This window comes from Bradysia coprophila, chromosome II (assembly GCF_014529535.1).
Source record: "Bradysia coprophila strain Holo2 chromosome II, BU_Bcop_v1, whole genome shotgun sequence".
In the NCBI taxonomy this organism is placed as follows: Eukaryota; Metazoa; Arthropoda; class Insecta; order Diptera; family Sciaridae; genus Bradysia; species Bradysia coprophila.
In genome coordinates, this window is record NC_050735.1 from 8,778,876 (window position 1) to 8,802,183 (window position 23,308).

Consider the following 23,308-nt stretch of genomic DNA (forward strand, 5'->3'; position numbering starts at 1 on the left):
CGAAAAAGCATAAAAATTGATGGACCACTCAGCTATCAGTTTCGTTCGAAAATGGAGGGAATCGTGGACTGCTTTTATCGAACGTGTATAAGTGTTTGCTACTTGTCAAGCCAACTAGCATAGAGTCAGAACGGGCATTTTCAGCTTGTGGCTACTTGTGTAGTAAAATTTGTTTAAGACTGAACGACGAAACGCTGCACCGTTTGTGCGTTCTTTCACTTAAAAAAATTAAGAAGTTATCACATTTTCGTTTTCAACAGATTCTACATAAATTCTAGATCCACAAATTTGACAGTCTTTGTATTGAATGGGTTTTGTCCCAGTAAACTGGTCATTATGCGTGTGCGACAAATATTTCAACTAGGAATAAATTCAAAAATTGCATACAATATAACAGCTGTCAAAATCTGTGGGCTTAGAAATATCAGATCCTACATGAAACAAAAATGTGATAATACCTTTTCAAAAAGAATAAAAACGTTTTAAAATGTCATTACCATCATTATAAGTCAAAACTCTTGAAGCGACAATAAATTAATGAATTTTGCTAGTAATTTTTGTGGAAGTGTTTTTGTTACTCAAATCATAATTTCTTGTCGATACCGAAAATCCCGGTATCAATCCCGGGATTCAGATTTAAAATCCCGAATCCCGGTATTGCAAAAACAGTCCGGGATTGCATTCCCTACAGCTATGTCTCACAAAATATTTTTTTAATGTAAAATTCACTGTTCCGAATTTAAAAAATGCTTGTTTGATACACTATTCTATTTTAGGTGAGAAGGCAATATTTGGAAAAAAAATTAAGGAAAATAGGGAAAATTGAGGAAAATAGGAAAAATTAGGAAAATTAAGAAAAATAGGAAAAATTGGGAAAAATATAAAAATAGGGAAAATTTTCCTTAAAATAGTCCCTGCTTTTAACACTATATAGTAGACTATTAACGTATAGCGAAGATCAGTTAAAAACTGTGGTTCTAATTTTCAAAAAAAAAAAATTGTGTCTGTTTTTCTATCATTTTAACATTACCCTCTAGGCCAGTTACGTTCAACTGAGCCGATATATCACTTTGGTAAAACGGTTATGATTAGAAGATGGAGAAAATCGAACATCAGTTAATTATAACTTGTAATGGGGTACTTGTCACTGAATATTTTCATGTAATTCTTTGACATGACCCCCAAGGCAATAACTGATTCAAATTATATTTTCTTCTCTCTCATCATAACAGTCTAAGACAACAAGCTCGCTCGTTTGTTCAATAGAATCTTTCATTTACTTTCATGTTGGATTTATCAAAAAAAAAAATTCTCTTAGGGGGTTGGTTGTACTGTTTAAAATTTAAAAATCATGAAAACAGCGAAAAAAGCAGCTGCTCTATGCGAAATGTTCAGCTTATTAATATATCTGCATAATAAAAACAGAAAAAAAAACGATACGCTGACTGTTACATTGATGGTTCTTTTTAATTTTATTGTCGTACCCCCACACCCAAACCATGTGCGCCTAAACGACGCCGTCCCAATATTATTCTGATCCATACACTCAATACCCACTTCGTATTTGTTTACTTTAAGGAAATCTATCTATGTCCTATGTACACTCGAACATGGAACATTTTTTTTTCTTTTGTGTTACCAATTGCAGAGCTATGGGAGCCTCTGCATAGATATGATACACAATAAGCAATATAGAAAATGTTTGAGATTAATATATAAGCCTACGTCGAAGTGAATTTTATTGCCATTATTTCCACATGTTGCCCACTCAAATTAACTGATATAATCCATTCACGAGAATATCGTAAGATTTTCCAGAGAGAAATTTATTGACTCAATTTTTCTTTTATTTATTGATCCTTTTGCCGCACATCAAACTTCCAATAATATCAACATCCGACTGAATTGAAACAGGTAGCCGAATTTCTGATACGATGGTAGGTGTTGTGTGTAGTATACGTTCACACAAACTACCAATTTTATCAGATTTATGTCTTTCAGTGCAATAAATTTCGTTCTCATAGCCCAAAGTTCTCGCTTATGTATGTCCATCGCAATATTTTTTTTTTCTGTGTACCATCTAATGTAAACGAAGAGCAGGGACAATTTGTCATAAACTTGTGTATAAATCTAGTTCTAATAACATAAATCTGAAGTCTGTTTATATTGAGGAAAGGTAATACTTGTCGTTTGTTATTTATTTTCTATTGCATATTATACACACTAAACCATCGTTACTTATGAGATAACATCCGGTATATATCTTCCCGCATACAAGACAGTTCTTCGTATAATGTTTTTGTTTGGATTTAGCACATACATCAATTTTACATCCATAAAATTGTCTACTTAAAACGGTTTTGTGTTTATTTTAGATGAAACATCAAATGTACATGAGATTTACGTTGAAGTAATACCACACCATTCAGTGATAGTCCGATAAAATCGAAACTTGCTTATAGTTTCGACTGATAATGTTCTCAACATCGAAAACATTTTCAACAAAAAAAAACACGAATTTAGATATGTTATACATGTCTTTCACTTACCAGTTTATTCTTTGGATCGTCCCATGTGCCATTACAATCTTCTTGCACCAACTTTGGCCATAGACATTGATTGAATTTATTGAAGTAAAATTGGAAACGAAAGTGCACTATGAGGTGTACCACTTCTATCGGTTTTCATTACACTGTGAGTACAAGTAGATAGGTATAAGTGAACACTGTTTCTATCGTATGCACTCGTATTCATTTCATTTATTCGAAATAAAGTTTAGATTACATTCCATGTGGCTACGTGCAGTTATATCTCTTAACAATTAAGCGCTCTGGATATTTGAGTATTAAGGGTCATATTGCCAAGACTTCAGGTGATTGGGGAACAAGCGGTCTTCGATTTGGATGAGTGATAGCTCGTTGGATTCGTCTTTCAAATCTTGCGAATACTTTTTTTTCACTTTTTCGAGAAAAAAAAATATTTTCAGTGAAAAGCGTTCAAAACTAAAGACATGTCAGAGGTTTAGAGTCAGAGGCAATAACTCAATAAAAAATTGCTTTAAATTATTGTAATGTTGTACTAATGTCGCCCTTAGAAAGACCTACAGGTAGAGTATACGCACTGGCTGGTGCGAGTTCATCCACGAGAGTTATGACTAAAAATATAGCAGATGCTCGGATAGTCCGCCTTCCCTGCAGCATCGATGTTCCACGGAACTGAGTATGGGGTGTTGTAGCTGGCCTCACCCACTATCGTTCCACATATAAATGAACCCAGTACTTTTGTGCTGCAAACCTACATAAGTCTTGGAAAAAAGTTGGTGCCAAAGTGCAGATTTTTTCCTTCAATTTACATTACGCATGTTTTCTCGTTTTCGGCTGGCTTCCATCCTTACTATCATTTGTTAACAAATAGTTATTTGTTCAATGAGGAAGAAAAGTTGGAAATTGCATTTCTAGTGTGTTATTCAATTCACCCGAAGAAAAAGAAATTTCCAACTTTTTTCCCGAGTCAGAGGAAAGAAATAGTACATTACTATGCACATTCCGTGTGTAGTACGACGTTTTACTATGCGAGTGATGTAAAGGCTATTGCCTATACATGTAATAGCCTTATTACATGCACCAGCATAGTAAATGACAATTTCTCACCTGCGTTGTGAAAAAGTTATTACTGAGCACAATCGCAAAGAACTTTACTTCAGAAACTAAATTTAGCATTCCCCTCCATTTCACCCAGAATTCGTACATTCACCACGATCAAGAAATTGACCACTTTACTGTAAGTCAAAGTGAAGTGATATATGGCTGATTCCATTTTGAAACTTTGCATCACTCTGATATGTATTGGTCACCGGGTGATTCATGCAACAAAAAATTCGAAAGGCCCGAAAAATTGAATCTTTCCTACATAAATTGAAAAAGCCCACCAGTCAATGCCTTGCAGCTCACAAAACGTTTATCCTTTTGAGAAACAGGTTCAACAATCTGTTTGCTGATAGTGCAGCGAAATCAATCTTTCAGTTACGGGAAATTGAAAAGAAAACGTCGCTACTCACGGGACATTTATGAATGAACCCGCGACTAACGAACATTCTATCAAAATTCAACAGAAGTATAGCAATGACTTTACGGGTCTATCAAGGTATAAATGGTTAAACTTGTTTGTAAGGGGAGGTTTGTGGACTTTCTTTTAAATGATTGATTTACCGGATAAAATACTGTGACATTGAATGAGGGAAGATGAATGAGCGAACATCTCCATATTTTCACATAAAAGATATCTTCCCCTTAAGCATTTTAATTTATTATGATGAAGAACAATTTCATTTTCAGTTCTGTCAGTATTTTCCCGAGTACTCAAGATTTCATGTAAAAGCAATACCCCACAACGTGGAACATCAAACGATTTTTTTTGTGACTTCAAGGGCAATTTTTATCTTTAGGTGTTACCAACATAGTCGCATTTATATTAATGCATTAATACACAAATAAATAAATTTCAAAATAGCTCAATTCCTGTCAGCGCTGATAAACTTGACAGCTGTCAGTTCTGGCTTCTATCATTAACACGATTAACACTCGAATCTCAGTCGTCGAAAAGTCTTCAAATTTTCACACATGGATGCATACAAGTACACTTGAATGTTCAATTGAATTCCATTCAACTTATCAGCGCTGACGGGAATTGAGCTATAATTTATTGCTTCGAGAATCTAAATGCCAAGACTTTCAAATCCGACAGTGCTTGCAAATGTAAACGAACGGACAATTTTGCTGCAGCCTTTTAAGATGCACAGCACATTCAGCAAACAAATATTTCATATGATTCATTAATTTAGCACAGTGGGTTCTGTGTTTGCTCTCCAATTAAAATGTTGGCAACATTTATAGTTGTTGGTCGACAAAAAAGCATAGAGAGGCAACTGTTCCGTTATTGAGACGAATGAATGCAGAGATGCATATAAAATCAGCTTTTTATTATGTCACAAAGTTATATGTTCCTAGTTGGGTTGGAATTCTTATTCAAAAGTAAATCTTTTTCCTGGAAGGTGTAGTGAGTATGCACTGCAAGTATTCAAGGGAGGTAATCGTCATTTCGCTACAACATATTTTAAACTTGTCTTACAAGGACTTTTGGTACATTTTTGAATAAAACATTAAACTCTAATTCAACATTCCACAGCAACAACCGTTTATTACATAGCTAAGAAACATTTCATTCTGTTTCTGAAAGCTCTCACTTCAACACAAATTTAAAATTTACTGCACTTCCTTTATCAACACATTTTCCCTTGAGAATTCAATTGGAATATATGAATTGGAAATAATAGTACATTACTGCTATAAGGCTGTATATAAGAGACGTGTACGTATACGAGCCCTTGCGCGAAATTACTACTAGCCTTCCCAAGAGAGATAAGAAACTTATCAAACCTCGATGAAAAGCACTGTGGCGCAATTGTACAAATCATCAAATTTGCGTATGTAATTTAGCTCGCAAGGCAACAGTCAATAACACTTACTCGTAGATATTCTAATAATCCGTTGCCAATTCGCAACGATGAAAATATCGAATGTCCTATTCTATATGGAAATTACGAACTATAATAATTGCGTTAACTGCCCAAGGCATCTAGGTGAAAAATGATTTTATTATAAAACCTTGGATATCACTACGTTCCGATTCGATATGAACATATTCCAGTTTTTAACAAAAATTGGTTTTAGTGCGTTATAGCTGATGTGGCTGTAATCCGATAAATGCTTTCCCGTGCGAAGAGTTAAGCGAATCGTACAAATTTCGTTGAAAACATTGCCTCAACTTCACTCTAATTTGATCATCACATGTGGAAACTGGTAATGTTGATTGTCCGGCGGGGCAATCCAGTCAGTCAATTACAAACGAAGTGAACCATAACGTTTAGCATCAACAATTTTCATATTACTGCGGCACATTCAATTCCAATATGCATATGGCTATGACATGGTAATGTTGTACATGGAAAAGAGAAATACAATACCTCAGTTAAATTAATAATAATAATAATAATCGACATTTATTTATCAAAAGCTATTAAAAATCACAATTTTTACATAAATACACTAACATTGAGACATTACATCAATAATCAAAAATTGTCTTTCACAAATTGTCTCAACTTATCCTTAAACGTCCGTTCACACTTTGTGTTTTTTACATCACCCGGTAACGCATTGTATTGTATCAATCCCCTATTGAATACTGAATTCCAACTTTTTACACTCCTCTTGCATTCCACCCTGAAGTCGTTCCTTGACCTTGTAGGATAATTGTGAATATCGCGGTTGTACGTCACCATTTCGCTGAGATATCGCGGTAGCTGACCATTTTTAAGTTTGTGTATTAATTTCATCGTTGTTTCGTGAACCCTTTGCCTGACGCTTTACAAGTCCAGTGCCTCCAACATACTCGCAATCGGCTCCAGTTTCTTGCAGCGGAGTATCGCCCGCATTGCTCTGTTCTGTAGTTTCTGCATACGATCGATTGATGACTCGTTGCTCAGATAAAGAATCGATGCACAATAGTCGAAGTGAGGTGCAATTACAGATTTGTAAATGCATATTCTTTTCTAACTTTCTTTGCCACTTTCTTGCACACGTAATCTACGTGGGATTTGAAACTTAATTTTTCGTCAAGCAGGACACCTAGGTACTTGAATTCACGTTCAATTCCCAACACTTCTCCGTCCATCCATATAGAGTTTAACGGTGTAGTCATAGATGAGTTTCCGAGCACCATAACTTTCGTCTTACTCACGTTTAGCTTTAACTTATTTAGCTTCAACCACTGGTTAACCCTCTCGAGCTCGCTGTTCATATCATTTCGCATTGCATCAATGTCATTCCCGTGCAGATAAATTAAGGTGTCGTCAGCAAATAAGTTTATGAAAGCACTGCGCAGTTGGCTTGGCATATCATTCACATATAGCACAAACAAAATGGCGCCCAGTACGGATCCTTGAGGAACTCCCAGGTTATTTGCCATTCGGTCTGATGTGTATCCATTCACTTTAGTCTGTTGACTTCTTCCCTCCAGATAACCGGCGAACCAATTAATCACACTTTCAGAGCAACCCAGTTTTCTCAACTTCTCCAGTAACCTTTTCCGGTCGATTGTCTCGAACACTCTTTTCAAATCAAGGAATACCACCAGAATTGTTTCGCCTCTTTCACCAATTTCTTTCCACTTCGCCAATACGAGGTTAAGCGCGGTCTCGCAAGAGTGATGCATTCTATAGCCTGACTGGTACTGAGGTAACAGGTCATTTTCTATGATGTATTCGACCAGCTGATTCTTAACTACAGTTTCGACCAATTTTTCTAGTGTAGGCAACATGTTCACTGGACGGAATTCTTCAAGCACTGTTTCAGGTAGTCTGCATCCACATGCATAAAATCGAACGTGGATTGACGTTGTATCATAGGCTCATCCAACAATTCACTTGGGCCTATTGATCGGTTAATTTCCAGTACACTATTCACGTAGAATTTATTCAACCCGTTGGCTAATTTCACTTTGTCTGTGACGTGACCGTTGTTCCCAATATCTCCACATCGCTAATTTCACCTTTCCGCTTTCCACTCAGCAAAGTTTTCAGAAATTTAAACATGAATTTCCTTCAGCCAAAGCACCTAGCAGGGTAATAGAAAAAAATAAAGTACTACTTTAATCGAAGTATGCGAATATTTCCATACCTTTTTTTTCATAATGTCATTGCAAAATTACCATTAAGGCTGCTAATGGTATTATTGGTATCAAAAAACTATTCTATTTGACGTGTAAAATCCTCTATTACCCTGCTAGGTGCTTTGCTTCAGCTGGTTTTCGGCTGGTACACTTCGAGGTCCACTCATGTCATACAAACAAAACTGCAAATAAGTTTTTATACAGTTTTACCACTACCTCTCAACTCAAGTTGGGTCCTGATCGTTTCCTTTCCTATGGATGATCAAACTTGCTGATTACACTAACTTTACAGACAATAGTATACTTCATTTCAAAAGCGATTATTTCGCTTCCACACAAGTATATATATAATTTCGTTTATTGAAGACTTGTTTTTACAATGTTATACAAAGTTGGAATACAAAGGTTTTATAATGATAGATTGGACATATGTTTTTCTCAACGTATCCTTGTTTCATTATATTCACTTTTCATATTTTCAAGCTGACAAAAACATTAATTTTCATGCATTAAGCATAAATTTCGGAATTTTTCTCGTCATTTCGGCCGTCAACATGAAAAGTTGTATACCCATCTGATGAGTCACTTCGTTCGGTCTACAACTCGAGAAATTGCCGAAAATCTACCATGGCTACCACAGATACGTAGCCATGAAGCAAACATAATTCCTATTTTTCTAAAAGCTTTTAATGAACATTTTTTACCTCTTCGAATTTGGTCGAATAACCTATAGAGCTTTAAATTTTTGATACAGAATTCTAATCAATATTTGGACCAAAATGCACTAAAAATTTTCACGTTTTAATTTTCTCGTGTTGGTTTTGAAGCAAGGTGAACTGAAAATTTTCTTACTGTTTGTTCAAAAATGAAATGCACAGTTTTTAGTATTTCGAGATTCATGATAACTCAAAGTAAATACAAAAACATAAAAAGTAAAATTTCTGCGAGATGAATGTTCCTTCTCGACATCATAAATCAATGGCTTCGATGTCATTTTGACAATTGCCATTTCAATAGAAATGTATGTTGGCCGAATGAACTGGTTTTGTAGAATAAGTTTTGTGCATTGAATAACAAAAGCAACTATTAAATGTGTGTAAAGTAGAATTTAATTCAACTCTATTCCCATGTAGTGCGTAATAATTACTAGAATAATCACTGAAACTAATTGATAAATGCAAAAATTGATCTATTCGCCTAGTCGGTTGGACTGTAGAGGAGCCACATTTTTCTATAGTACTTCATTCTCACTGTACTATTTTCTTGTGTAACAACTTCACATACGTTCATTCCCATGAAATGTCACAGCAGTGAAGTTTGTTCACGAAAAAATAGAATCAGTGACACATGACAAAACGTACTAAAATGTAATAGTTTAAAAGAAAAATTTATTACATTTTAGTATTAGTTTCAAAACAACCTTTTCCTATACTCGAAGTAAATTTTTTTTATTTAAAATTCTCAATAGTGGCTGGATTTTAAGAATTAGCAACTGTAATACTCAAATCTGTAGAAAGACCGTCTGCTTCATCCATTTAGCAAATTTTTTACAAGAAATTTTATCAACACTTGAAATGATGATATTGGATGCAAAAATATGTAGCTGTGGAAAAAATCATTCAAATTTCAAATCTTTTAATGCGCCGGGTAATTAAACGCATCCTTTACTATCTGACCACGGGTACGTCAACGCACTGGTTAGTTTGCTGGTAACACGAATGATTTTAACTACCCTTGAAGTTGGTCGCGTTTATATTTGGTGTCACTGCGTTAGTGTTTTGAAATGCCAAAACAAATGTATATTTTGAATTTGTTTTTCTTGTTTGTGATTTTTGATAATTTTGTGTCCGGTAATTTCTCTTGAAATTATTCTTTTATCGTGATAAAAAAAAGTGCAATTAGTTTCTTGATCTTTGAGTAAGAATTGTGTGAATAATAAAAAATTTAATTCCGTTGGAATAGCTCAATAGCGCAGTCTGATGTGTATTAAGGAATGTTATCAACTGCAGCAAGAACGTAAATCAGACAATGCTATATAGTGTACAGATGTAAAAGATTTTGGCTGTATGGACGCGACTCTAAAATCTACCACTTCATTTCAGTTAAAACAATCACTCCTATAAGTTAGGTGCGGACATAAAGTTGCTTATTTCTATTGCAGTTGTTGGTTTACCTGCAATTTATTTGAGCATTCGATCGTAGTTCTTTAATTTTCCCAGTCATTGGGAGCCAATACTTACATTTTTCTTGTTCTTAAGCTGATTTTTTTTCGTGAAACAAAAGAAAATTTGGGCACTTCCACTGGATGTTTATTTCAATTTTTTTGACGCTTGGTCAACAGATTTACAGTGTTTAACATATTTAAACGAATTACTTACGCAAAAAAATGTCAGTATGCTTTTTGACGCTCTTCTTGGCCCAAAATGTATGCGCCAGTTCTTCGATGTCTGATGCATCCGATTGTAGTTCTTTAATTTTGCCTGTCAATAGACAGTTAATGTTTTTGCAGAAAACATTGATAGTGTGGACTGCTATAAAATCGAAAAGTTTCTTGATGACAACATCGTTGTGCTCATCACAACCTAACGTTGCTAGTTCAGCACCATCCGTTTCGTTTTCGATTTTTTTTCTGATTTCGTCGATAATGAGTTTCTTGAGAGCTCTTTCAGCAGGAACCATTGAAATCATTTGAAGTGTCGCAGTGAATATGTGTTCAAATATCCTGGTGAAAATCGGTGATTGTAAATTACGTTGGCAATTCTCACACTCATTGCATTCCAAAATCATTGAGCATATATTGTTACTAGCCTGTAACAGTGATTGATTCGCAAAATAATTCAATTCGCGTCGTGTAAAAACTTCGTCAAATGCCATATCAACATATACATCGTCTGCTTCCTCGCAAATCGTATTCGAACCGGCTGTCTTTTCGTTGGATATGTGATTTACGATTAGGTCATGAACATCGTTTAGCAACGCAACAGATTTATCAGGCTCGCAATTCGTAGATGTAGCCTTCGTGCTCATCAAATTGTTCAAAATCATCGTGGTGTAGCCGGATCTGAATTGCCGCGGTGTCACAGAGCACGAAATTTGGCAGCATGACTTCACACACCCGAAAAAGTTTTCAAGTCCATCCGAATCAGTGTTTCTAAGAAATTAAATTTAAATAAAATCAGTGTGAGGTCGGTATGTTGTTATAAACACAGAATTTAACGGTGACAACAAAGCTTGACGATACATTTTGACGAACATTGAACATTGAAAGCCTAAATCTATACACACAACAGCATAATCCTACACATTTAACATTGACAGGTTACGGACGATCACGATAAATCGTTTAGACGAAATACGTTTAAAATACCTTAACGACACTTCCGCTATGTTGCTGTTCAAACAAATTCGTGTTACCTCTTGGTAACCTTTTATAGTCGATTTGATTTTGTTGATGACCGTTGAACGAGTGTTAATTTGACCAGTTGTTTTGTCTACGTAGTTCATTTTCGCCAACATAAATAATGCCCATTCCCAAAATGCAAAATGCACGGAATCTTGATTTATGGATCCTTTTAAGGTGCCCATTTCTACAGGGCCAGATCCGTTAATGCTATCAAAAAAATCGTTCATGAAGAGCAAGAGCTGAGCAGTTCCACAAGACTCAGCTGGCATCTGATTGCTATCGACACAATCCATCATTACTGTACCGCATTTTTTGCTAAAGACCTGTGTAGCCAAATTCACCTTCATTTTGAGTCTTGCCGGGTTAATATGTTCATCCTTTATTTTAGCCAACAACCGAGGGAACACTGATTCGCTGGACTTGAATAGCAGTTTTACGTCGTCCCACGAAGCCAGCTGTCGCTTTCCGTACATTTTAGTACTAAGGATGTTCCATTGTTCGTCAATGAAGTGCTCCAAATTTTTTACCATCAAATTGTTCCGAACAACTTTGATGATGTGTGGGGCATCATAGCAGTGTATAATTGTCTTTCCACAAACTTTATACTTCAGCAAACCGCCCGGTGTCCTTGTAAAGTCACGATCCATCAAACGATGTATTGCTGATTCGTTCGTAGAAACTTGATCGCTTACCGATTGAATGACATTGAGACCTGAAGCAAAACGAAATAATATATGTAGAGTGTCCATTTCATAGGAAATTCAGTCTAAATAAAGAATACAGCGAATTAAGAGGCCATACGTAATGTATGTACTTTCCAGCCCCGGACTGGAACTATGGACGTTCAGCCCATGTCCGAGAGGCTTCATCATTTTTTGTGCAACGATGGACTTTTTACAATTTTTTTTCACTTAGGGTGAAGGGCGATCGAATTTTTTTTTACGTTTTTTATGGATGTACCCTAAAACACACTGTCATACATACTCACCAGTGGAAAGGACAACTTCTAATACCATGGTAATAAGATCTGCCAATTCAAACGCTTTTATTGCATGTGTATAAAAATGCGCAACAGGCTGCTTGAATGGGCGATGAATGCCTCGCACCATAAACGTGAGTGCGTGCGTTGCAAATACAGGTCGTCTTATGCCCGCCATTTCGATGAAACCAATTATTTCGTCATCAGTACAACTGTACTCCAAAACTGATTTCAATGCAGTTTCATCAAAACTGAAGGAACACAGTAGATCACTTTCCGGCCAATCCTTGACTTTGTCTTTGATGAAAGAGAATAACTCTGGGCATATTCCCGTACGAAATATCATTTTTGCGCTGTGCCGACCTAATGTACTTAATGTCGGCAGTACCATCATTTGATTATTTTCTTTAAACCGGTATGATCGAGGACCACTTTTATACAACGCGAGGCAAATGCTCTTCTCTCTTAATGTGTACCTCCGACCGTGAGGCTTTCGACGAGTATTTCGAAGTTGCATTTCTTGAAGAGTTATTTGTGCGGCGCTGTATTTCTTCTTAACACTAAGATACTCCAAGACTTGTTTATCATTCAATTTACGAGTCTTCGGCTTTTGTTGAAGTCTTTTCACTTGCTTTGTTTTGTTTGTTAATTTCCGTCGAAGGTCTTTATTTTCCTAAAAATTAAATATGTAGTCAATTATCGAAGTGAAGAATCATCATTACAAGATTTATATTCATATTAAGCGTCTATTAGCTAAGGGGGAGGCCAATAGTGGCTTTGATCTGAACCTGATTTAAACCTGAACCTCAACTGATTTAAATCAGGTTTTCGCCTTTCAGGTTTTCAAGTATAGGCATAACACGATTCTGTGCAAAAACACCATCAGGTGAATATAAACCAGAGGTCGATCGCTCCGACAAAGATCGAACAAGAATTATTCCGGTTGAGAATAACATCAAGTATTTGGACAGTGAGACCCACATATAAGTCAATATAACGGCGCTCAATTAGTTTGGCAACCATATCGAAATCATAAGGGAGGTTTTACGTCGCGAAGTACCAGACAAGCATACATTCGGAAGGGATTCATTTCGGTTGGTTTGTCTGTTTTGAGCATTCATGTCATGGTAGAAAGAGTTGGAACTTAACTGAAATGATTCTCTTTACTAGGCAATCCATGTCCAATATTTAGTAATTTATTACCGGAAACTGAGCTTGCTCAATCAGTTCATTTCACCACAGACGGTGGAAGTAAGTATTTTGGAAGGTAAAGTTTAACTGAATACGCAACGCCTGAACGATTTTTTTCTGAGACTGATTGATGATTGATGACAAAGGGAATTATAACAACATTACTGCGCATCAGGTAACTACTTCTACTTTTTTCCATTTCTAATTTACTTTTAAGAGAAAAAAACTGCTCGTTACACAGTCTGTTCTACTGGTCTAAATTTAAGTCTTTAATGTTTGAATTCGGCAATAAACTTTGGTTTTATAAGGAGCGACATCTGAGAGAGCTATTTGCCTTTCAAATTAATCGACGCACTGACAATTGATTCATCCCTGCAAGACTTTCATCTCTAAACGAAAGCTTTATCACAGACGATGGATGCATTGATTTTCCATAGAACTTTGGACAATTCTCCTCCTATTCTGTTGCTTAATTTGCTAGCGCTGATTCCAATAGGATATAATGACATCCTTTGTCACATCACCGTCTCACCGTCTCATTATGGGCAGAGCAGAAATTAAATTTTAAATTTTTCGCTGAAATGAATCGCCTGAGCTATGCGTGTCGGCACAAAATCTTGTTCCTACAAATAATTCTGTTTTTATTTCGCTTTCAGATATTGAGCTATTCGAAAACCGGTGTGTGTCAGAAGGGGCACAATCAATTGGTTATTGTCATCGAAAAGGCTTTAGACTATGGTCTGATCATCTTTAATGTTTCATTCAAAAAATACGATAACGAAAAGTACTACTCTAAAGCGACCGAAAACCTGAAGCCTGAAAACATCAATTTCTTAGCATAATTTTCTAAATATAACAAAATACAACAACAGTTACGAATCAACGTTTTTAGTTATTAAGGAGACATAGCCGGAGTGTCCTGTATCGAAACATTAGCATTTCACTTGCGATGTTTTGTTTGTTAACTCCCGTCGAAAATTAAATAGGTCGTCAATTATCGAAGTGAAGAATCTTCATTACAAGATTGATAGGGACAATGTGGTGAATTAAATCTGTATATTTTAGATTTACGTGGGGAAGAGTGGAGATTTTGATAACCAGTTTATGAAATGCGGCTGATGGGTCTGAAGTTAGTATTACTGTTCATGTTGTCTTCGAAAAGTCTCATAAATTGTACCAGGCCCGTAGCTAGGGGGAGGGCAATAGTGGCTTCGATCTGAACCTGATTTTTACCTAAAACTGAGTGTAAGATTTCAGGCTCAACTTGAACCTCACCTGATTTAAATCAGGTTTTCGCCTTTCAGGCTCAGGTCAGATTCAAGTAAATCTGGACAACCTGCAAATTTTGCACTGAAAAATTCAGGTTGACCTAAACCTGATCTGACCTGAATTAAATATTTCGTGCTCAGTTTTATTTAGGCTCACTGAACCTGAACCTGGCCTGATTAAAGTCAGGTTTCTCTTTTCAAGTTCAGGTCAGATCAAACCTGTTCCTGACCTGTTCCGGGCTTATAGGAAGGTATAAATCGTGCATGATGTAGAAGTAGCAAAAGAGTTTATTATAAAAACCGGAAAACGTTTAAGAACTTCTCCAAGCCTTAATTAACAATACGTTATTGGGAAGCTTTGGAAATTGCCTAACAGAAATAAGATCACTGCTTTCGAGATCAATGGAACACCACACGGACGGACATCGTTAAATCATTTTAATTTTTTATTTTGAGCATAATTACCCACCATTGACTGCCGTATCAGATTATTTCAAATACTTACACCAGGACAGGTGATAATCCATTCAAGGTACGTTGAACGATAATTACATTATTTCTAGAACAGATCAGATTATGTGAATTCGAGAGCAAAATACAGCATGGAACGGCACGTATTCGATACAATTTAATCGTAGATATCAGACGCGTTTTATGTGGAGATCCCTTCGCATTCAGAATAAAATCTCAAGATTGTATTGTTCCATATGTGTCAACATAACTCTTCAAAGTTACGATGTTACGACGAGCTAATAATAAAATCACTTAAATTTGGACGTGTAAAGACTACTTTGACTTTTATTTTATTATTTTACTCTCACAGACCTTCCTTTGTTCAATTAAATGTTGTTTCGTTGCTCTGTTGGATAATCCCTTACGTTTCCTAAGGATGATTTGTTTATCGACTCGGAAGATCATATCGTCTTGGGCTTATACAACCTTGTCCACAAAGATAACCAAACTTTCACATAGACGCGTAAGGTACTATTACTAAATCCAATTATTAATCGCATAAATGATTTTCCGTCTAGATCATTAATGTTAGCAGCCACACTTCGTTTATTCGGCATTCCGGTTCGTGCTGAACGTTCAACGTTTCGAGCTCAATAACTTCATTTCGTCCAGATCATACCATCCATTTCAGATTATTCGCATCAAAAACTATTCACGAAAAAGTCAAACTTTAGTTTGGATGTATAGAAACATGTATTCTATCGGAGTTGGGATTAGAATGAATGGGTACAATCGGCGTTAGGATTAGGATGATGATAAGATTAGACGGATGCAAGGGTTAGGATGGTGCTTACGGATATAACATTTGGGTTTAAGTTTTGTGTAAGTTGATTCAAGCTAAGTTCACTCAAAAGGACCAATTCAGTAGATCTTACCTCAGATTTACGACGTAATTGTTCCTCCAATGACAATATGTAGTCAGCATTTATGTAAGGACCCAAGTCAATTGTATCTTCTGCTCCAGTCTTACCAAAGAGACCCAAATCCTTACTTGTTTCTTCTCGACCCACAACAACTTCAACCTCATTCCCAACGTTGTCCTGTTGATATTCATAACGAAATTTGAAATAAGTCCAAAAAGTAGTAAAGCAAAAATTGACTAACATCCGAGACGATAGCTCCTTGTGCTGAATTTTTTAGCCGATTTAGACGCTTTCTCGTCGTACTTGGAATAGGACCAATCTATAAATTCAATTAATTTAAGGAAATCAGCATGGTGAAGATGTTTAATCTTATACCGAATAATAATCGTGATCCGAATACAATGCTGATGACTGCGGCAAAAACAAACTGGGGATAGCATTCGGCGCCAGTTGCTCTTTACCATTCCAGTCAGTAATTAAGTCCGTTTCTTTAAAATGTTTATGGCAGATTTTGTGATTTTTTGTTGGGTTTAGGTGAAGCGTGTTTGTCTTTTCCATCCATGTCTCTCTCAACTCTGAATCAGCCGGAAAACGATGAAATCCTTTGGTTCCAATCGTTTTGCATTCGGGAACAAAACAATAAATCGGCATCCTAAATTTGTGGAAATTATTATATTCAACAGAAAATACAACGGTTTCCGACTTAATTATTTTACCTATCGTTTGATTTCCGACGTTACTTTTATTGAAAATAAAATTTGGAAGCAAATAAAATTGAAAATAAAATAAAATCAAAAATTATGTTCGTTACACAAGTTGACGTTCGACATAGTGAAGGTAGCAACAATTACACTCTCAGTGAGCGGCTAGTGAAAAATGATGAATGTCAAATGTCTCTCAAATACTTCGAAAGAGATGCGAGTGAATACCCTGTGTATCTGACAGATTGCAATTTTGAAATGTCTCGAAATACTAAAAACTGTGCATTTCATTTTTGAACAAACAGTATATTGACTTTAGACCAAAATGCACTCAAAATTTTCTCGTAAGTTTTAAGGACAGTGCCGCTTTTAGCTTTTGGAAGCCATCGGGCAATTGGAAAAATAGGCGCCAATTTATGAAATACTGACAAAAAAGATTGGAAAATCTTACCTATTGCAAGTAACTTTGTCTCCAAGTAATCTATCTTATCTGCCACATCTGTATTTTTTGTGTCGAGAACTATAGCTGTGGCAGCTATTGTATTGTAAGTTACCTGGTAACCTGCAAGTTGCAGGCTGCAACAGGTAAGATTTTAAACTCTTTTTCCCAGTAAAGTTAAATTTTTTTAAAGGTTTCCGGACGCCTTTTTTTTGCTCCTCTTCGGGCGCCATATGGAAGAGGTGGCACTGACAATATTGAAATTCAAAAAAAAAAAAAAAGAAAACTTTCGCTTCGCACATAATATTGGTAATTCATGACATGAGGTCACAGTAGTTTTCTGATAAAAGCAGACTCACAAGTGAGTTTTTGAGCAACAAGCTTCTTCTTCTTTTTCAGTCTGTTTCTATCCACTGCTGGACGTAGGCCTCCCCAATTCTCTTCCATTCCGAACGATCCGTTGCCAATTTGCGCCTGCAATTCTATTTATACCATTATTCCATCTCTCTGGTGGTCTACCTCTAGGTCTGGTTTTAGGAGGTCTCCAGTTCATGATCTTTTTGGTCCAACGTTCGTCCATCCTTCTTGCAATATGTCCCGCCCAGCTCCACTAAGATGCTATTCTTTCCCTGACACCAACGACTTTTGTTTGTTGTCGAATCCATTGATTTGTCATGCTATCTCTGAGCGTAATTCCAAACATACCGTTCCATGGCTCTTTGTGCCACTCTTAGTTTATTTTCGGAAGCTTTTCTTAACGTTAACGTTTCACTAACACCATTGAACATTTCGTATTTACTTTTGCTGTGCTCAAACAAAATTATTGTCTGAATTATTTAGTCTAAAGTGAAACCCAAAATTTGATTATCACAACGGAAAACTAATGGTAAATAGTTTTCATGTAATGAATCATTATCGCTGGGTGCAAACTGCTATGTAATGGTCAACTTTGGCATGGGGCAGTCAATAAAAGTGTTTAATTATAAAATTTTCAAATTGTTATTCAAATTCAAAATACTGAATGAACAAGTCAAATTTCGGTCAAATGACAATAAAGCCTGCAGCAACAATGGCACACACCATTTTTTGTTTTCACATTTGAATGAGAAATCGATAATTATTTTTGTGCACCGGACAACTGAAATACGACATATTTTTGTTATGATTTTTTTTTATAAAATGTCAAGTTTTTCCGAACGGTATATCGTGCGGGAAAAATTCATTTCTTTGAGGTGTTTTGTCTATTTCAGTTGTCCGTTGTTCGTATCAGGGCCTATTTTTGGAAATTTATTTGGAAATTTTTACCAAAATTTCCAAAAAATTTCCAAAAATTGCGAAAGTTCAAAAGTCGAATATTTTCATAAATTTGAACGGTTTCGGCATTTGCTGAGTTTAGTCTTGCATTTTAGCCGCTTCTCAAAGTTTTTATTTGATTCTTGCTCAAATTAATCATGCTCGATGTCATTATATTTCGAAGAGTGTGTCAAGAACCAAACAAAAACATTGAAAACCGGCTAAAACGCAAGGTTGAGCTCAGAAAATACCAAAACCGTTCAAAATTATGAAAATATTCGACTTTTGAACTTTCGCAATTTTTGGAAATTTTTTAGAAATTTTTTGGAAATTTTGGTAAAAATTTCCAAATAAAATTCCAAAAATAGGCCCTGGTTCGTATCTCGACAGGAAATGGATTTTTTCACGTCTTAATTTTCCTGAAAAAATCATCATTTCCTGGCTTGGTACGAAAAATACTATTTTTTGTAATAGCATTCGCCGTATCATTGAGAACGGGAATAATAAAAAATGCTCACACACAGAGGAGAGTCCAAACAAAACAAAAAACTTGGAATAAACACATTCGATTTTGTGGATTTTTATGAGCAAATGAAATGGATTTTTGTTTCAGAGTTTTTTTGTTGTTGTTGTTGTGTGTTATCAACTTGAAAATGCTATTTACCGCCGATGATATCCTTTTAGCAGAAATAATAAAATATTTTCACGCTTAGAAAATAGGAATAATCGTATTTTCAATTCAATTATTCTTATGAATGAATAACCTATAATAGCCTATGATATGGCTATGTATACCAATATAAATTGTATAAGTATATACACCGGCTGGTTGTTCTATATAACATTGACAATGTTGTGCGGAAAGCGGAAAGAAATCCCGAACGATGTCTATATTTAAGTGTTCTATGCAGAACACTCTGTTAACAAGAATACCATTATTATTGTTGTGGAAAAGTTTATTTCACACACCGAAATGGGAGTGTGGATGTAAATGGGAAAATGGTATACAGAGATGGAAAAGAAATATATTTCGGAAATGTAGATATTAGTGGAAAAGACGGCAGCAGCCGTACATATATATAATATACACAAACATACGAATGTGTACAGCCAACAAAATCTATACTTCATGATAAATAGAATGGTTTTTGGATGCTTTATTGTGCCCATATTTACAATTTCGGCAACAGAAAATGGTATGGGCTGGGAAGCGGATGAATATATTTAGAGCGCCATTAACGGAGTGTTCAAGTAATTTAAAAGTGTTCAACAAGTGCAATTTAATGCGAACGCAAAAGCTGTTCCGTATGGTATTTGTATATACCCACCATCTCTTCACAGACAGGACGAAATTGGTATCGATTTTATTTCTGGGTGAGAAAAATGTTGCGAGAAAAGGAAGAAAAACTATCTACAACCTAAACAGCGGATGATATATTTTTACTACGTTTGTATCCTCTTCGACGCCGACGGTTGTTGTATCCATTCTCTATATAAAAAGACAATTTATGTGATGTACAAATAATAATAGGTACCCATCACACAGCACACGAACGTAACAGTTTCGTTTTAGATTTCTATATAAGACTTGAAATGACAAACAATTTTTCTTTACAAAATGGGATTAGTACGACAGAATTCAATTACAGCGGCAGGTAATTCATGATACATCGACTCATATACGTTAGTTTTAACATTGAATTTATGTAACGATGTCTAACCATTTACGATCGATCTGTTTGTGTGTGTTTCGGTGTGATCTGCTAAATTATGCTCTTAAAGACAATCTCAACGTTTTTAATGTTTCTTAAGTGTAAATAATGTTGTACGTCCTCAATAAATCAAATTGAATCTTGATCTAAGTTAGGACGAATCGTTTGTTGAAAATGAAGGGGAAGAGAGAAACAAAAAACGAATTAACCAACACAATTGAGAGGAGTGGAGAAAAATTGAAGAAAAATTGAAGAATATGATTTTTCATCCGTGCGGCGTGAGTAACCTTATTTTCTCCACTCAAATGCGGCGAGAAAATGACGTTTTGTTGACCTATGATGACAGTTTGGATGAGAAAATTTTCATTTTCTCAACCTGAGAAATGGGGTGAAAAAGAATTTGTCTCCTCTATGTTTTGAAAAATGATAAAACAAATGGATGTGTCTGTTTCGCGAATGAAAACAATTGAAAAATCATGTACCTCGTGGGGAAAATAGTAAGCATCTCGTTGGTTGGAATTTCCTATTCTCTCCCCTTGGTAAACAAATAACTGTTTCACTTAATCTAATTTTTTTGGTCTGAGATTCTGAAAACGATGCACCCTAAACGTGGAAAATACACTTACACACATTATGGTACTCTTATAAGTTAATATTATAAGTCCTATGTCTTCATTTTATCAACATAAGATTAAATTTTAATTGGATTATAATCTCATTTTGTAGACATAATAATATACCGACATTGAAAAGGAAGTGGGGACAAAATTCCCCTTTTCAACACAGCCTTTATACGTTCGCTATATAATAGAGGAAGTGCAGTAAATTTAAAAAAAAAGACTCATTATCACCTCAGCGACGGTGTAATGTTGCATCACTTGTATCTAGTCTATAGTCGGTCTCTCGATGGTTCGATGGTGTTCTGATTTTTATTAAATAATAAACGTAAAATTTAATAGAAAATTACACAGAGTTAATTTGCAACTAGAGCAAGACTTTACAAAACTAGGGATACATTTTTGAAAAGTAAGGATTACGTACGTTTTTCGGTGACCTGAGGGGGTCGAGACGAATAATCACGCGATTTTTCACTTTTATACCGGGTTCAATTATTGAACTTCAATACAGTGTTTTGTTTACGGAGAAATGTTTCAGCTCAGTTCAATCTAGCTGGCCTCTCGGTCAATGTGAAAATGAGAGAAGATACACACACAAACGAAACATACAACGAAAATTCGAATACTAAGTATAGAGTATTTAAGACGAATCGACACAACGCTAAATTGTAGCCTGTGCGAAAAAATTATATTTAGTTGATGATAACTTCGTATTCGCTGCCTTACTGCAAAAAGTGGGACCCTCGTTTTGTGTCAAGAAAGCCTATTGGCATTTGGCACCTTAGACTAAATAGGTAAATACTGGCAATACGTACACATTGACACATTTTCTGGTACCATAAATTTATAATAATAATAATGGTGCTCACTAACACCATTGAACATTTGTCGGATGGACAATATTTTTTACTAACTTAACCATCTCTGGGCAATTGTAGAAGCTCAGAGATGTTTACATCAAAAAATTCATCAAGGTATCAGCTTGTAGAGTTGGTCGAGAAAGAATTTGCACCTGTAACACAATAACAAAAACCACACCAGTAATGGTCATTTGTTTCAACATAAACTTTTCTATATAAGGCCTCGTAATGCACAGCTTATCGTTTTTTAGTCGTCGCTGTCGCCTTTAATTCGAAAACTCATTTAGTGAAACGAGTCGTTCAGGTCTTTTGTAGTTGGCTAAGTGATTTGACTATTTGACAGCTGTTCATGATTATTGCACAGAATATTTCAATGTGACAGTTCATGTTAGTAAAACGTTAGCTCAACAACAAAACAGAACACCGAAACAGTAAAAATACCGGTATTATAGCCGAAATTGAATAGAATTCCTTATTAATGACTTGAATAGTTGAATTGCGCTGTTGGAACGACAAACAAAACTCCAATTCCTGTTTAATGAACATTCCCGCCGAAAATCTTGATTGTTAACTCCGAATAACCAATAAAAAAATGTCCGATCGCCGTGGGGCACAATTCACGATCCGACAGGCCAGCCGTGATTCAATTGATACCGAAGCGAACAGCAAGAAATTAAATCTGAAACCAAAAAGCAAGCAATCAACTCCGCAACATCAAGCAACGTCAACTCTGTTGGACGTTGAGCCGAACATTAAAATGCCATCTACCTCACCGTTTCCGTCAGACCCAGCACCACCGAATTATGTTTACGTTTATTTCGATATGGAACATTCAAAATTCTACGTCTTGACGACGGATGGAATGCAGTCGCATCACAAATACACACAAAAAGCCATAAGATGTGCAGCTAGGGAAAAACTAAATTGCAAGGCAATACTGCATGCTCCTGCCATGCCATCGTTGCGGGAGACAATTGGAATTTATTCAGTTTCAAGGATGGAAGAAACCACACATGCCACACTTTGTGTGAAAATTTTGACCAATGGGTCGGGTCAAAGAAGATAGTCAAGCCAGCTAAGTTGAAGGTGGACAATCCGAACGATTCATTAGATGATTTGTTTGAAAAAATGAGATTGTAATAGAGAACAAATTTGTGATTCAATAGTGATCCCATTAAATTTTCGATGTTGTTTTTCCCACATGTAAATTTTTCAGCAAAATAAATGAAATATGCTCGATACTTTGCTTGGAATTTTTTTAAAATTGTGTGTGATCTTGCTGTTGCTTTTGTCCTTTCTCCTTCTCATTCTTCTATGTTCCCATGTTGATCAATCTTTCATCGCTTCGAGTGTTTATCCTCAGCTGTGCATAGACCGTACCTGAATTAAGGCCTCAGATCGTGTACTCATTAGAAGGCGCAAGGCGGTGTCGATTTGAAATACACTTTTCGCTCCGGTTCATCGACCACATTTATTGGATATTCGAAACACGAAATTCCTTACAAAGAAAATCTCTAACGTTCAAAGCCTCTTGCAATTTCCACCGTGCCACCGTGTACTCGATACTTCTGTCGCCGTATATCGTTTACTGCTATTCAAAAAGCTTTGTCTTGCAATCACCCATTTATTGCTGGTATTCTCGGCAAACGTAAGTTCTACTCATATCACATACTGTGCAGCCATCCTCTCTTTTGTAGGCATGTTTCTACGATTGACTTCGAGAATGTAACATTTCACAAAA

The 23,308-nt window shown here is 35.8% G+C and overlaps 2 protein-coding genes across 2 annotated transcripts in view; one reads left to right on the forward strand and one right to left on the reverse strand.

Annotated features, from left to right (window-relative positions):
• Nucleotides 1-1,855: 1,855 nt before the first annotated feature.
• The window catches only part of LOC119071122 (probable G-protein coupled receptor No18), a 42,829-nt gene continuing 21,376 nt past the window's right edge, over nt 1,856-23,308 (forward strand). Inside the window, exon 1 of the mRNA XM_037175774.1 lies at nt 1,856-1,914. The gene's annotated coding sequence lies outside the window, so the exon portion shown is untranslated. The remainder of the gene's footprint in view (nt 1,915-23,308) is intronic.
• On the reverse strand, nt 15,507-21,324 carry LOC119071257. Its single transcript, XM_037176106.1, has 6 exons — nt 21,313-21,324; nt 19,703-19,709; nt 16,321-16,839; nt 16,187-16,264; nt 15,958-16,122; nt 15,507-15,730 (listed from the first exon to the last, which is right to left on the reverse strand). Exons 3-6 carry the CDS (start codon nt 16,594-16,596, stop codon nt 15,710-15,712), a joined length of 540 nt encoding a protein of 179 aa, XP_037032001.1. The 5' UTR covers nt 16,597-16,839; nt 19,703-19,709; nt 21,313-21,324; the 3' UTR covers nt 15,507-15,709.

Coding starts and splice junctions, on each gene's coding strand:
- LOC119071257 (XM_037176106.1), bottom strand. CDS start 16,596: ATGCCGATTTATTGTTTTGTTCCCGAATGCAAAACGATTGGAACCAAA. Junction 16,123..16,186: donor AAGGAGCTATCGTCTCGGAT/GTTAGTCAATTT, acceptor GAATATCAACAG/GACAACGTTGGGAATGAGGT. Junction 15,731..15,957: donor AATTACGTCGTAAATCTGAG/GTAAGATCTACT, acceptor TTTCGTGAATAG/TTTTTGATGCGAATAATCTG.